We start from the raw sequence: 16,735 nt of genomic DNA, 5'->3' as shown, positions 1-16,735 counted from the left end.
TCAGTCTAGATATGTAGTAGGTTGAATAAATGGGTTAAATATGTAAATGGGTCTCCCATTTGACCGAGTTTTGTAATTTTCCCTAATATAAGAGGTTCGAGTCGTGATTGCAAGTAATAATTGTATTTTTATTACCTTTATTAATAAATATGACATGTAAGAACATGAGAAAATATAAGAATAATTTTAAATATTCACATGTCATTTTCGGATTAGCATCGATTTTGTATTGTGTAATCAGATCATATGTACTTTTACCTTCCGATAAATTACTGAATTGATGGGGAAAAAAAACAGAACAGTTTCATTGATAGCACAAATAAAATGACAATAACTTTGAGTGAAAACACCTAAAACAAATGCCATCTAATTTTATTACTCCTCAATCTAAAAATAAAGGAGGAGATGATCATAGAGGCATTTTTCTATCTATGAATTAATAAAAAAAATCATAATTAATTACTTAAAAATCATTGGTAGGAAGTGGCTCATGTGCACCATCACCAATAAAAACATTATCATAAACAATAGCTGCAATGGCTGAACCAATCAATGGACCAACCCAATAGACCCAATGGTTAGTCCATGTCCAGCTCACAAAAGCTGGACCAAAAGACACAGCTGGGTTCATAGATGCACCATCAAACGCACCACCGGCTAAAATGTTTGCACCAACTATGAACCCTATTGCAATTGGAGCTATGGTTCCTAAATTTCCCTTCTTTGGATCCACTGCTGTTGCATACACTGTGTACACTAGCCCAAATGTCATCACTATCTCAAACACAACCGCGTTCCATGATGTCACTCCTGCCGATAACGCGAATGCTGGCGTTACCTGCAATACAGACATATATTAATTAGTTAGTAAAATGTGTTTCTAATAGATGCACGTGTTTTAAAATTGTGGAAAAATGTGAATTATTTTATACCAATCCGCCGGTGGAGAATTTTAGAAGGTAGCAAGCAACGACAGATCCGAGCAATTGGGCTATCCAGTATAAAATTCCTCGTAAGAGAGAAATGTGGCCTCCCATGAATGCCCCAAAAGTGACTGCGGGGTTTACATGACCGCCGGAGATGTTTGCACCGACGGAAACCGCCACAAATAATGCGAACGCGTGAGCTAGTGCCGCTGCTATTAGACCAGCTGGTGTTGCTGCCCCGTTGTCCGTTAGCTTGTCTGCCAAATTAAATATTCCCCAATTAGCATATATATAGATTTACAATAAATTTAATTTCAATTTCTATTTATTAGCATCAATAATTAAAATTCCGTTGCAAATTCCGTCAAATTCTGAAATTATCGAGACGGAAATTACATACCTATCCGTCGGTAATTCTAAATTTGTTCAGTTTTTCTATAGAATTAATGAAAAATGAGAAAAAAAAAAGAGAGTAAGTCTTACTGAAAGCCATGCCGGATCCAGAACCGGCGAATACAAAAATAACCATAGAAAAGAACTCGGCAAGAGCTGCCCGGAGAGCATCCGGTTGGCTGGCCTCGCCCGGGTGTCCAACTGCAATTCTTTGGATTGGCATTTTTAAAAGAAATTAGAAGTTTTCTTTTTCTATCCTTGCCTTGTGTATTTATTTGTATTAAATTGTATAGCTTAGTTTGGAGTGAGTACATTATTTCTCCCTATCTATATATATACCTGAAATAACGGCTATAGAACCGGTATTAGCCCGTACCCGGTGAATAAGTCCAAGGAGGGAGGATTCTATAATCAAGTGACAGTCGGTGACTTTACAGCTAGTGAAAATGACAGGCAACATTGAATTTTAGCGGCAAATAAATCGGCGATGCAGATCGATCGCCGACCATGGTCCCACTTATGATTGTGAATAATTAATTAATGTGGTCACTATTTATTTATTTAAATCATGAGTTTCTCAAGGACGTAGAGTTTTGGAGTCGGACCGACGACCGTCATTTTTGTTTGAATATTCAAACATTTGTGACTGGTGTGGCTTGTGGGCCTATTTTAAGGTTAGTTTTTGTGGGGGAGCGTTATATAATTTATCACGTGGACGGTCATTAAATTAGACTATGAGTTCAATTTTTCTTAATGTTAATATTATTAGGAGTATAATTTAAGTGCATGATTGGTCTATTTTTGGGCTTTAATTCCAATATTAAAATGTTAGAAAAAAAAATACAATATTAATATATGGATGGCCCTAACATTTTCATTCAAATGCAGATTTGTCCTTAATCTAATGATCCAAACTTAATCTTAACTCTTTCCAACAATATCATAGGAAAAATGTGAAAAAATTGGTTTGATTATTATTTTAATAGTTACACTGCTAATGAAGGTTAGCCCGAATAATAAAAAGTTGAATATCTGCTTGTTAAGTTTGATTTTTGATTCATCACTCTATCAAAATTTAACTTTTACTGGTAGGTAATCTGTAAAGTCCATTTTAAATTTTCATCAATGTTTGTGGTTTGTCCACTCTTTAGGAGTGGGTAAACTTACCATTTTCTTATTTATCCACGTATAAAGTCTATATGGAAAAAAGAAAATTAAAATAATTGGCCGTATACATGCCACGTGTTAAAAGTTGTGATATGTAAGAAGAATTAGCAAATCGGATAAATTTTCATATAAAATGGATTAAATGTCACATATAGGAATACCACATGGGACAAATGGTAAAATTTTGAATACCATAAGGACCAAATAAGACTTTATGTATCTAAGATATTTAATGTATTAGTGATACATTTACAAAAAAAACATGTTAAACTGATAATAACTAAGTCTGTCACATATAAATTAATCACTATAAAAAAAAATAAAATATTATCAAAGTGTCTAATGTTTATTGTGTTATTAATATAGTTAAAAATAACCAATAAAAATCGTACGAAACTGGTTCAGTTTATTGACAAACTTATTTAGAAGATTTGGTGTGACAGTTAAATAACAGTCAACCCAGGTTTTTTAAATTTTCGGTAATATGTAGCTAAAATTGATGTTGATTGGGCAACGTTAAAATCAAATTTGTATGGTTTTATATGTTAGGCTAAATATATAATTCTTTAAGAATGTTAAGGTCAAATTTTATCAATATCCCTTAACAAGTAGTGGCCCTATTTGGCAAATTATTGTTAGCGGATTACATTAGCTATATTAATTGATTATCTTTTTGGTTTGATGATTTAACTAACTGATTTGAATGTTTGTGTAAACTTGTTTGGTAAAATTTTAGCTGATTGCTAATAGTTGTTTGTATAAAATGACAAGGACATTGATATTTTATAGGCAATATTTTCTCTTTTAATAATTTATAGAGAAAAATACAAAAATAAACATTGTGATTACATCTGATTTTTTATCGGCACCCTTGTGATTTAAAAATTTATAAAATGGCACCTTGAGGTTCATTTCGTTAGCAAACGCATACCAAATTGACTAACAGTTTTAAAAGTCAAAGGGAAAAGAGTTAATTTGGTCCTTATATTTATTTATTTATTTTAAAAATGAACTCCCTTATTATCTAATTATCACAAACAAACCCCCAAATAAAAAATAAAAATCAATTATATCATCTTCTACATCTTTTTAATTTCTTATTTTTTTTCTTATTTTTCTCTTCTCTCCCATATCTTTCTTAATTTTTCTCCCTAAAATCAATTAGGGATATAATTAAAGAGAGAAACTATCAACGCATATCTGATTAAAATTGACGCACACTAAGGTGAACTTTGCGCAATAGAAGTTCCCTTGAATATCCAATTAACTTAACCATGTAGTAAACTATCAACCCATCCTTTCTGCTCAAATACCTCCACTTTACTTCCTTTCTCGAATCTCATGATGCTAACTATGTCCAAATTAAACAAAAACCTGCTAAAAACAAAGAAATTAACTCAAGTAACAATAAAAACTTCTCATGGATGAATTCACATTGTAGAACAACTTTCAAAATCCGCTATTACTAAGTTTCCATGAAATCATTTGAAAATTATGAAGAAAATTTATGAAAATCCGCTATTTTTTTTATCAGATGCGTTGATAGTTTCTGTAATTTGAGCTTACTTGATTTTGTTGATAGTTTCTCTCTCTTTAATTATATCCCAAATTGATTTTAGAGAGAAAAAAAATTAAGAAAGATGCGAGAGAAGAGAGAAAAAAAAAAGAAATTAAAGAGATGGAGAAGATTGTATAATTGATTTTTAATTTTTATTTTAGGGTTTGTTTGTGATAATTAGATAATAATAGGGTTAATTTATAAAATAAATAAATATAAGGATGAAATTAACTTTTTTTACCTTCAACTTTTAACACTGTTAGTCAATTTGGTAAATGTTTGCTAACAGAATGAACCTCAAGGTACCATTTTGTAAATTTTTAAACCGCAAAGGTGCCGATCGAAAACAAGTGTAACCCCAAGTTTATTTTTATACTTTTCCCTAATTTATATTCTTAATTACATTCTAAAAAAATGGCATATACACATGATATAACTTGTGAATTACATACATAGCAACACTTTCCCACCCCTAGCCCCGTGAATAGACCAAAATACCCTTTGGCTAAATTTTCAAAAATTTCAAAACCTCTCAAACACCCTAAACTCTAATTGATCAAATCCAGACTAATTTCTCAATCAAAGCATGGATCGTGAGAGGGGCGGTAAAGGCAAAGCACTAATGGTTAGATTTACGGGGTTTTTTTGTCGATTTGTGCTTCGTTTTTGAATCTGTGAGGAATTGGGAGAAATTTACGGAATCGGAGGTGGGCGAATGAACATCACGTCCACACCATAGGGTGGGGCGTAATTTTACTAGCGTTGCAGATGTTAAAGACAATCAGGTTTTAGGAAATGCAGAGAATTCTGATACGGCAGATGAAAAGCCTAAGCAAAGATTAGGTGAAAAGGTTCTGAAACACAAAGAGGGAAATGAAATAGTGGATTTACCACCACCAATTAAATTTCCATCTCTAAAAAAGCACAAGAAAAAGCAAAATCTTGAAAATCAATTGATTTTAGAGAGAGAAATTAACAAACAACCCTTGATTTGAAACCACCAGAGAAACAAAGAACCCTTGATTTGAAACCACCAGCGAATTTTACTAGAGTTGGACATGTTAAAGACAATCAGGTTATAGGTAATGCAGAGAGTTCTGATGCGGCAGATGAAAAGCCTAAGCAAAGAATAGGTGAAAAGGTTCCGAAATACAAAGAGGGAAATGAAATGGTGGATTTACCACCATCAATTGAATTTCCATCTCTAAAAAAGTACAAGAAAAAGCAAACATCTTGAAAATCAATTGATTTTTTAGAAAGAAATTAACAACGAACCCTTGATTTGAAACCATCAGAGAAACAAAGAATCCTTGATTTGAAACCACCAGTGAATTTTACTAGTGTTGCAGATGTTAAAGACAATCAGGTTATAGGTAATGCAGAGAGTTCTGATGCAGCAGATGAAAAGCCTAAGCAAAGAATAGGTGAGAAGGTTCCGAAACACAAAGAGGGAAATGAAATGGTGGATTTACCACCACCAATTGAATTTCCATCTGTAAAAAAGTACAAGAAGAAGCAAACATCTTGAAAATCAATTGATTTTAGAGAGAGAAATTCACAAACAACCCTTGATTTGAAACCACCAGAGAAACAAAGAACCCTTGATTTGAAACCTCCAGTGAATTTTATAAGCGTTGCAGATGTTAAAGAGAATCAAGTTATAGGTAATGCAGAGAGTTCTGATGCGGCAGATAAAAAACCTAAGCAAAGAATAGGTGAAAAGGTTCCGAAACACCAAGAGGGAAATGAAATGATGGATTTACCACCACTAATTGAATTTCCATCTCTAAAAAAGTACAAGAAAAAGAAAACATCTTGAAAATCATTTGATTTTAGAGAGAGAAATTAACAAAGAACCCTTGATTTGAAACCACTAGTGAATTTTACTAGCGTTGCAGATGTTAAAAACAATCAGGTTATAGGTAATGCATAGAGTTCTGATGCGGCAGATGAAAAGTCTAAGCGAGGAATGTGTGAAAAGGTTCTGAAACACAAAGAGGGAAATGAAATAGTGGATTTACTACCACCAATTGAATTTCCATCTCTAAAAAAGCACAAGAAAAAGCAAAATCTTGAAAATCAATTGGTTTTAGAGAGAGAAATTAACAAAGAACCCTTGATTTGAAACCACCAGAGAAACAAAGAACCCTTGATTTAAAACCACCAGTGAATTTTACTAGCGTTGCAGATGTTAAAGACAATCAGGTTATAGGTAATGTAGAGAGTTCTGATGCGGCAGATGAAAAGCCTAAGCAAAGAATAGGTGAAAAGGTTCCGAAACACAAAGAGGGAAATGAAATGGTGGATTTACCACCAACAATTGAATTTCCATCTCTAAAAAAGTACAAGAAAAAGCAAACATCTTGAAAAACAATTGATTTTTGAGAGAGAAACTAACAAAGAACCCTTGATTTGAAACCATCAGAGAAACAAAGAATCCTTGATTTGAAACCACCAGTGAATTTTACTAGTGTTGCAGATGTTAAAGACAATCAGGTTATAGGTAATGCTGAGAGTTCTGATGCGGCAGATGAAAAGCCTAAGCAAAGAATAGGTGAGAAGGTTCCGAAACACAAAGAGGGAAATGAAATGGTGGATTTACCACCACCAATTGAAATTCCATCTCTAAAAAAGAACAAGAAAAATCAAACATCTTGAAAATCAATTGATTTTAGAGAGAGAAATTAACAAAGAACCCTTGATTTGAAACCACCAAAGAAACAAAGAACCCTTGATTTGAAACCACCAGTGAATTTTACTAGCGTTGCAGATGTTAAAGACAATCATGTTATATGTAATGCAGAGAGTTCTGATGCGGCAGATGAAAAGCCTAAGCAAACAATAGGTGAAAAGGTTCTGAAACACAAGGAGGGAAATGAAATGGTGGATTTACCACCAATAATTAAATTTCCATCTCTAAAAAAGTACAAGAAAAAAGCAAATATCTTGAAAATCAATTCATTTTAGATAGAGAAATTAGCAAAAAAAAACCCTTGATTTGAAACCACTAGAGAAACAAAGAACCTTGCTTTGAAACCACCCGTGAATTTTACTAGCATTGCAGATGTTAAAAGGCAATCAGGTTATACGTAATGCAGAGAGTTCTGATGCGGCAGATGAAAAGCCTAAGCAAAGAATAGGTGAAATGTTCCGAAACACAAAGAGGGAAATGAAATGGTGGATTTACCACCACCAATTGAATTTCCATCTCTAAAAAATTACAAGAAAAAGCAAACATCTTTAAAATCAATTGATTTTAGAGAGAGAAATTAACAAAGAACCCTGGATTTGAAACAACCAGAGAAACAAAGAACCCTTGATTTGAAACCACCAGTGAATTTTAGTAGCGTTGTAGATGTTAAAGACAATCAGGTTATAGGTAATGCAGAGAGTTCTGATACAGCAGATGAAAAGCCTAAGCAAAGAATAGGTGAAAAGGTTCTGAAACACAAAGAGGGAAATGAAATGGTGGATTTACCACCACGAATTGAATTTCCATCTTTAAAAAAGGACAAGAAAAAGCAAACATCTTGGAAATCAATTGATTTTAGAGAGAGATTTTAACAAAGAACCCTTGATTTGAAACCACCACAGAAACAAAGAACCCTTGATTTGAAACCACCAGTGAATTTTACTAGAGTTGCAGATGTTAAAGACAATCAGGTTTTAGGTAATGTAGAGAGTTCTGATACAGCAGATGAAAAGCCTAAGCAAAGAATAGGTGAAAAGGTTCTGAAACACAAATAGGGAAATGAAATAGTGGATTTACCACCACCAATTGAGTTTCCATCTCTAAAAAAGTACAAGAAAAAGCAAAATCTTGAAAATCAATTGATTTTAGAGAGAGAAATTAACAAAGAACCCTTGATTTGAAACCACCAGAGAAACAAAGAACCCTTGATTTGAAACCACCAGTGAATTTTACTAGCGTTGCAGATGTTAAAGACAATCAGGTTATAGGTAATGCAGAGAGTTCTGATGCGGCAGATGAAAAGCCTAAGCAAAGAATAGGTGAAAAGGTTCCGAAACACAAAGAGGGAAATGAAATGGTGGATTTACCACCATCCATTGAATTTCCATCTCTAAAAAAGTACAAGAAAAAACAAACATCTTGAAAATCAATTGATTTTTGAGAGAGAAATTAACAAAGAACCCTTAATTTGAAACCATCAGAGAAACAAAGAATCCTTGATTTGAAACCACCAGTGAATTTTACTAGTGTTGCAGATGTTAAAGACAATCAGGTTATAGGTAATGCAGAGAGTTCTGATGCGGCAGATGAAGAGCCTAAGCAAAGAATAGGTGAAAAGGTTCCGAAACACAAAGATGGAAATGAAATGGTGGATTTACCACCAACAATTGAATTTCCATCTCTAAAAAAGTACAAAAAGAAGCAAACATCTTAAAAATCAATTGCTTTTAGAGAGAGAAATTCACAAACAACCCATTATTTGAAACCACCAGAGAAACAAAGAACCCTTGATTTAAAACCTCTATTGAATTTTACTAGCGTTGCATATGTTAAAGACAATCAGGTTATAGGTAATGCAGAGAGTTCTGATGCGGCAGATGAAAAGCCTAAGCAAAGAATAGGTGAAAAGGTTCCGAAACACAAAGAGGGAAATGAAATGGTGGATTTACCACCATGAATTGAATTTCCATCTTTAAAAAAGGACAAGAAAAAGCAAATATCTTGAAAATCAATTGATTTTAGAGAGAGAAATTAACAAAGAACCCTTGATTTGAAACCACCAAAGAAACCAAGAAACCTTGATTTGAAACCACCAGTGAATTTTACTAGCGTTGCAGATGTTAAAGACAATCAGATTATAGGTAATGCAGAGAGTTCTGAGGCGGCAAATGAAAAGCCTAAGCAAAGAATAGGTGAAAAGGTTCCGAAACACAAAGAGGGAAATGAAATGGTGGATTTACCACCACAAATTAAATTTCCATCTCTAAAAAAGTACAAGAAAAAGCAAAATCTTGAAAATCAATTGATTTTATAGAGAGAATTAACAAAGAACCCTTGATTTGAAACCAACAGAGAAACAAAGAACCATTGATTTTAAACCACCAGTGAATTTTACTAGCATTGTAGATGCTAAAGACAATCAGGTTACCGGTAATACAGAGAGTTCTGATACGGCAGATGAAAAGCCTAAGCAAAGAATAGGTGAAAAGGTTCCGAAACACAAAGAGGGAAATGAAATGATGGATTTCCACCACCAATTGAATTTCCTTCTCTAAAAAAGTACAAGAAAAAGCAAACATCTTGTAAATCATTTGATTTTAGAGAGAGAAATTAACAAACAACCCTTGATTTGAAACCATCAGTGAATTTTACCAGCGTTGCAGATGTTAAAGACAATCAGGTTTTAGCTAATGCAGAGAGTTCTGATGCGGCAGATGGAAAGCCTAAGCAAAGAATATGTGAAAAGTTTCCGAAAGACAAAGAGGGAAATGAAATGGTGGATTTACCACCACCAATTGAATTTCCATCTCTAAAAAAGTACAAGAAAAAGCAAAATTTTGAAAATCAATTGATTTTAGAGAGAGAATTAACAAAGAAACCTTGATTTGAAACCAACAGAGAAACAAAGAACCATTGATTTGAAACCACCAGTGAATTTTACTAGCGTTGCAGATGCTAATGACAATCAGGTTACAGGTAATGCAGAGAGTTCTGATACGGTAGATGAAAAGCCTAAGCAAAGAATAGGTGAAAAGGTTTCGAAACACAAAGAGGGAAATGAAATGGTGGATTTACCACCACCAATTGAATTTCCATCTCTAAAAAAGTACAAGAAAAAGCAAAATCTTGAAAATCAATTGATTTTATAGAGAGAATTAACAAAGAACCCTTTATTTGAAACCAACAGAGAAACAAAGAACCATTGATTTGAAACCACCAGTGAATTTTACTAGCGTTGCAGATGCTAAAGACAATCAGGTTGCAGGTAATACAAAGAGTTCTGATACGGCAGATGAAAAGCCTAAGTAAAGAATAGGTGAAAAGGTTCCAAAACACAAAGAGGGAAATGAAATGATGGATTTCCACCACCAATTGAATTTCCATCTCTAAAAAAGTACAAGAAAAAGCAAACATCTTGAAAATCATTTGATTTTAGAGAGAGAAATTAACAAAGAACCCTTGATTTGAAACCATCAGTGAATTTTACTAGCGTTGCAGATGTTAAAGACAATTAGGTTATAGGTAATGCAGAGAGTTCTGATGCGGCAGATGAAAAGCCTAAGCAAAGAATATGTGAAAAGGTTCCGAAACACAAATAGGGAAATGAAATGGTGGATTTACCACCACCAATTGAATTTCCATCTCTAAAAAAGTACAAGAAAAAGCAAAATCTTGAAAATCAATTGATTTTAGAGAGAGAATTAACAAAGAACCCTTGATTTGAAACCAATAGAGAAACAAAGAACCATTGGTTTGAAACCACCAGTGAATTTTACTAGCGTTGCAGATGCTAAAGACAATCAGGTCACAGGTAATGCAGAGAGTTCTGATACGGCAGATGAAAATCCTAAGCAAAGAATAGGTGAAAAGGTTCCGAAACACAAAGAGGGAAACGAAATAGTGGATTTACCACCACCAATTGAATTTCCATCTCTAAAAAAGTACAAGAAAAAGCAAACATCTTGAAAATCAATTGATTTTAGAGAGAGAAATTAACAAAGAACCATTGATTTGAAACCACCAGAGAAACAAAGAACCCTTGATTTGAAACCACTAGTGAATTTTATTAGCGTTGCAGATGTTAAAGACAATCAGGTTTTCGGTAATGCAGAGCGTTCTGATACGACAGATGAAAAGCCTAAGCAAAGAATAGGTGAAAAGGTTCTGAAACACAAAGAGGGAAATGAAATAGTGGATTTACCACCACCAATTGAATTTCCATCTCTAAAAAAGTACAAGAAAAAGCAAACATCTTGAAAATAAATTGATTTTAGAGAGAGAAATTAACAAAGAACCCTTGATTTGAAACCACCAGTGAATTTTACTAGCGTTGCAGATGTTAAAGACAATCAGGTTATAGGTAATGTAGAGAGTTCTGATACGGCATATGAAAAGCCTAAGCAAAGAATAGGTGAAAAGGTTCCAAAACACACAGAGGGAAATGAAATGGTGGATTTACCACCATCAATTGAATTTCCATCTCTAAAAAAGTACAAGAAAAAGCAAACATCTTGAAAATCAATTGATTTTAGAGAGATAAATTAACAAAGAACCCTTGATTTGAAACCATCAGAGAAACAAAGAACCCTTCATTTGAAACCACCAGTGAATTTTACTAGTGTTGCAGATGTTAAAGACAATCAGGTTATAGGTAATGCAGAGAGTTCTGATGCGGCAGATCAAAAGCCTAAGCAAAGAATAGGTGAAAAGATTCCGAAACACAAAGAGGGAAATGAAATGGTGGATTTACCACCACCATTTGAATTTCCATCTCTAAAAAAGTACAAGAAGAAGCAAACATCTTGAAAATCAATTGATTTTTGAGAGAGAAATTAACAAAGAACCCTTGATTTGAAACCACCAGAGAAACAAAGAACCCCTGATTTGAAGCCACCAGTGAATTTTACTAGCGTTGCAGAGAGTTCTGATACGACAGATGAAAAGCCTAAGCAAATAATAGGTGAAAAGGTTCCGAAACACAATGAGGGAAATGAAATAGTGGATTTACCACCACCAATTGAATTTCTATCTCTAAAAAAGTACAAGAAAAAGTAAAATCTTTAAAAGCAATTGATTTTAGAGAGAGAAATTAACAAAGAACCCTTGATTTGAAACCACTAGAGAAACAAAGAACCCTTGATTTGAAACCACCAGTGAATTTTACTAGCGTTGCAGATGTTAAAGACAATCAGGTTATATTCAATGCAGAGAGTTCTGATGCGGCAGATAAAAATCCTAAGCAAAGAATAGGTGAAAAGGTTCTGAAACACAAAGAGGGAAATGAAATGGAGGATTTACCACCATCAATTGAATTTACATCTCTAAAAAAGTACAAGAAAAAGCAAACATCTTGAAAATCAATTGATTTTTGAGAGAGAAATTAACAAAGAACCCCTGATTTGAAACCATCAGTGAATTTTACTAGCGTTGCAGATGTTAAAGACAATCAGGTTATAGGTAATACAGAGAGTTCGGATGCGGCAGATGAAAAGCCTAAGCGTAGAATATGTGAAAAGGTTCTGAAACACAAAGAGGCAAATGAAATGGTGGATTTACCACCACCAATTGAATTTCCATCTCTAAAAAAGTACAAGAAAAAGCAAAATCTTGAAAATTAATTGATTTTAGAGAGAGAATTAATAAAGAACCCTTGATTTGAAACCAAGAGAGAAACAAAGAACCATTGATTTCAAACCACCAGTGAATTTTACTAGCGTTGCAGATGCTAAAGACACTCAGGTTACAGGTAATGCAGAGAGTTCTGATACGGCAGATGAAAAGCCTAAGCAAAGAATAGGTGAAAAGGTTCTGAAATACAAAGAGGGAAATGAAATGGTGGATTTACCACCACCAATTGAATTTCCATCTCTAAAAAAGTACAAGAAAAAGCAAACATCTTGAAAATCAATTGATTTTTGAGAGAGAAATTAACAAATAACCCTTGATTTGAAACCATCAAAGAAAAAAAGAATCCTTGATTTGAAACCACCAGTGAATTTTACTAGCGTTGCAGATGTTAAAGACAATCAGGTTATAGGTAATGCAGATAGTTCTGATGCGGCAGATGAAAAGCCTAAGCAAAGAATAGGTGGGAGGGTTCCGAAACCCAAAGAGGGAAATGAAATGGTGGATTTACCACCACCAATTGAATTTCCATCTCTAAAAAAGTACAAGAAGAAGCAAACATCCTGAAAATCAATTGATTTTAGAGAGAGAAATTCACAAACAACCCTTGATTTGAAACCACCAGAGAAACAAAGAACCCTTGATTTGAAACGTCCAGTGAATTTTACTAGCGTTGCAGATGTTAAAGACAATCAGGTTATAGGTAATGCAGAGAGTTTTGATGCGGCAGATGAAAAGCCTAAGCAAAGAATAGGTGAAAAGGTTCTGAAACACAAAGAGGGAAATGAAATGGTGGATTTACCACAACCAATTGAATTTCCATCTGTTAGACGAGGTGCCGCGGCCTAATCTCCCGGGCGGACCGGGGGGTGGACAACCTCATGGCGACGTAAGCGGTGATTGGCGCCGAAAGCAACCAATCGTGGAATCAAACTGCTCGGCAGGACCGGAGCTCGGAGATATGGAAGAGTCGCCACCCACGAATGGGAAAATAAACACTGATCCCTTGCGGGAGACCGGTGTGGGTTCTGGAAACTTGTGTACGAGCCGAGAAGGCTAGCTTCTTTCCGGAGAAAGGCTACTAGGCACCCCGACATCGCCCGGTTATGAACCACCGGCCTCCTACTCAGCATGTTAGGCGATAACGGACTAATCGCATATTTCTTTAAGTTTAAAATTCATTTGAAACCTTTTCTTTCTCCTTTTGGAAACCGTTTTGAGCATATATTATTGAAAAGCCACATAAGTAAAGAATCACCCATTTACGTTATACATACACAGAAAAGGGGGAAGAAAGAAGTGATTTATTTACAACTTTAAATGTCGTGTTGCGAGTTAATTCTACACTAACTTATTCCCCCCAAAACGGGTTTATTTACATGGTTCGCACCTTAATCGCCGTTGGAATGACTTAGGTGCGTTTTAAAACCCCGTTAGATGAATTTCGCCCGAATCGCCGTTGGAACGACTCGAGTGTTTGAAAGTGTTAAGATAAAAACCTTTTAATAAGAAAACGTGATTAAGTCATACAAGTCAATTTATTTTGTACAAATTATTTAAGAAAATGATTCAAAACTCTATTATTCACAAAGAAAACGTTTTTAATTACAATGTTCGCTTAATCCGTCGTTGGAACGGACTAAGGTTTTAAAACGTGGCGTTTGAGAAACGATTTGAAATATTAAGAAAACTCTATTTATCTACATTAGAAATCTCTAAAAATTCATTAATTTAAATAATTAAGTTGAAAACTCTTTTTTGTGATTTATTTTCCCGTTTTTCTTTAATGGACTCTTTACTTATTATAATTACAATAATGAACCCATTTAAACCAAGATTCTCACTCAAATAAAGCCCATTTGAAACATGGACCCATGAATAGTCCAAAGGAATAAAGAAAATAACTTAAGCATATACATATACCTTTAAATCAAAAAGAGAATATGAAAATAAAAGTTAATAAAAAGAAACTATATAATACATATATGAAAATACTAGATATAATACATTTATACTTTAAAGATGTTAAAATAGTAAATAAATCTCATAAATGAAAGAAATAACATTTACCCAAAATAGTTTCATTTAATAATCGTTAATATAGCCCAAACTCCCCAAAACTATATGTATACATACCTAATGTAATTTTAAATGTCAAAAATAATATATATTAATCCACTAATATCTACTAATTATCTCCAAAATGCCCAAATAAATAACCTTTAAAATAGAATCTAATTTAACTCAAATGAATAACAAAAAGAATATATATATATACATATACTTATATTTAAAATTGAATACAAAATGATATACAAACATCCTAGATAATTATATATACAAAATGTCTAAAATAATTTGAAAATATATATTACATAACTATACATATATACATAAAGGATTAAAAGCTTAAAAGTTAAGAAAAAGGGACTGAAATGGCATTTTTTACGTTTAGGCAGATTTACCGACGGAAAATCCGTCGGTAAACAGCAATTAGTGACAGAAACGGAAAATTACAGCAGCACTCCAATTGTTTCCAGATTTATTCAAAGGCTTTAAATTAAGTCTAATTCAATCGTTTTGGATTTCCGAACTACCAAAAATGGATCATAGTCAATAACGGAAGTTCCTAAAACGACGTTTTTATTTTTAAAACATTATTTGGAAATTCCTTTTTAAATCAAAAGCTTATAATTACAACATTTTCAACACCCGAACTACCTTTTTATCGGATCACGGTTCGTATTGGGATATTAAAACGAGGTTTTTTATTTTAAAACAAAACCGAATTTTATTCAACACGAAACGAAAATTAAATAAATACGCTAATTAAATAAAACGTGATAAAATAAATAACTAATTAAATAAATAAAAACTATAACATAAAAACTAAATAGAAGAAGGAAATAAATTAAATAAAATAAAAGAGTCTAGTCCTCGGATAATACCTTAAATTCGGTATCTGACAGTCGAAGCCGATTGATTCCACGAGTCGTGATTTTCCGTTTTTTTGTATTTTTTTAGTAAAAATTTAACTTTGGGAAATTCGGAATTTTTTTGGGAAAAAAAATATTTTCTCAAAAAAAATCACCTTCTCCCTCTAAAAATGTCTAGAGTGAGAAAGGCTCCAAATATCCTCCCCCTTTTTCATTGGGATCCGTGCCCCTTTTTATAGGGAAACGGGTCCCGGAGCAATGGGCGACGCCCGAGTAAAATCGGGCGTCGCCCAAAGCCGTTGGGCGGGCGCCCAAGGCTTGTTGGGCGGCCGCCCAACACTACGTTGGGCTACCGCCCAACATTGTCGGGCGGTCGCCCAACATTATCGGGCGGTCGCCCAACATTGTCGGGCGGCCGCCCAACGATTGTTGGGCGATCGCCCAACAATGGTTGGGCGGTCGCCCCACAGCGTTGGGCGAGCGCCCAACGCGAGGTTGGGCGCGCGCGCCCAACTGCCGTTGGGCGTCCGCCCGACGCGGTTGGGCGGTCGCGCCCGCCTACCGTTGGGCTTCCGCCCGATGCGGTCGGGCACTCGCTCAACGGCCGCCGGGGTACGTCTCACGTCGTCGGGCGTGCACGCCCCGCGGCCGTCGAGCTCGCGCTCCGCGTCGTCGGGCGTTCAGGCGTCGTGACCGCCGAGCGCGTGTTCCGTGCTGTCGGGCGCGCATGCCTCGTGGCCGACGAGCGCGCGTCCCGTGCCGCCAAGCTCGTGTCTTGCTCGGACACCGAGCGCGTACCGTTCATGGTTGGATGCGTGCGTCCGACAGACGTCGAGCGCGCGCTTTGCTTCGTCGAGCGGGCGTTCGACTGTCGTCGAACGCGCACCGGCCGCCGTTAAGCACTCGCACCGTGCCGTTAAGCCTTCGTGAGCTATCCGATCGACAACAGTGACCGACCGTAACATATTTATTTTATTTTTTTGAAACTTTCGGAATCAATCGCTTCAACCGTCTTGTTTCCAGGATTTCGTCACAGGTCCTCTGACTCGGTGTCTATAGTTGCCCCTACTTTTCTATTTTGACAGTGATGTGTGTGTTTTGAAAACGTTTTTTGCTAACGTAACACATGCAATGTAAAACATATAAAAGTAAAAGACACGTAAAGAGTAGGAGGGAGCATACCTGACCTTCGCGCTGCGCGTTCCGGTGTCATTCTCCGATTCTTTCCATCCTCGCCCCTGAAGCGACCGTCGATGGACGTTCTTTTCTCAGAATCTGGCGTACGTTGACTATGGGTAAGAACGGCTCAAAAGCAATTTCGGTGCACGACCGTGAGTAAGAGGGCTCGAAAGCGATTTCGGCCTACGAATGCGGGTAAAATGGCTCAAAAGCAACTCCGGTCTGCGACCGGGAGTAAGATGGCTCAAAAGCGACCCTG

The 16,735-nt window shown here is 35.3% G+C and overlaps 1 protein-coding gene across 1 annotated transcript; it reads right to left on the bottom strand.

Annotated features, from left to right (window-relative positions):
- Positions 1-277: 277 nt before the first annotated feature.
- LOC136226462 (aquaporin TIP1-3-like) lies at positions 278-1,611 on the bottom strand. The gene is made up of 3 exons (XM_066014957.1): positions 1,410-1,611; positions 933-1,183; positions 278-838 (listed from the first exon to the last, which is right to left on the bottom strand). The coding sequence occupies exons 1-3, from the start codon at positions 1,540-1,542 to the stop codon at positions 464-466; spliced, it is 759 nt and encodes a 252-aa protein (XP_065871029.1). The 5' UTR covers positions 1,543-1,611; the 3' UTR covers positions 278-463.
- Between the last annotated feature and the right edge of the window lie 15,124 nt (positions 1,612-16,735).

This window comes from Euphorbia lathyris, chromosome 4 (assembly GCF_963576675.1).
Source record: "Euphorbia lathyris chromosome 4, ddEupLath1.1, whole genome shotgun sequence".
Lineage (NCBI taxonomy): Eukaryota > Viridiplantae > Streptophyta > Magnoliopsida > Malpighiales > Euphorbiaceae > Euphorbia > Euphorbia lathyris.
The sequence above is the reverse complement of the archived record's forward strand: the minus strand, read 5'-3'. Positions and strand labels throughout refer to the sequence as shown.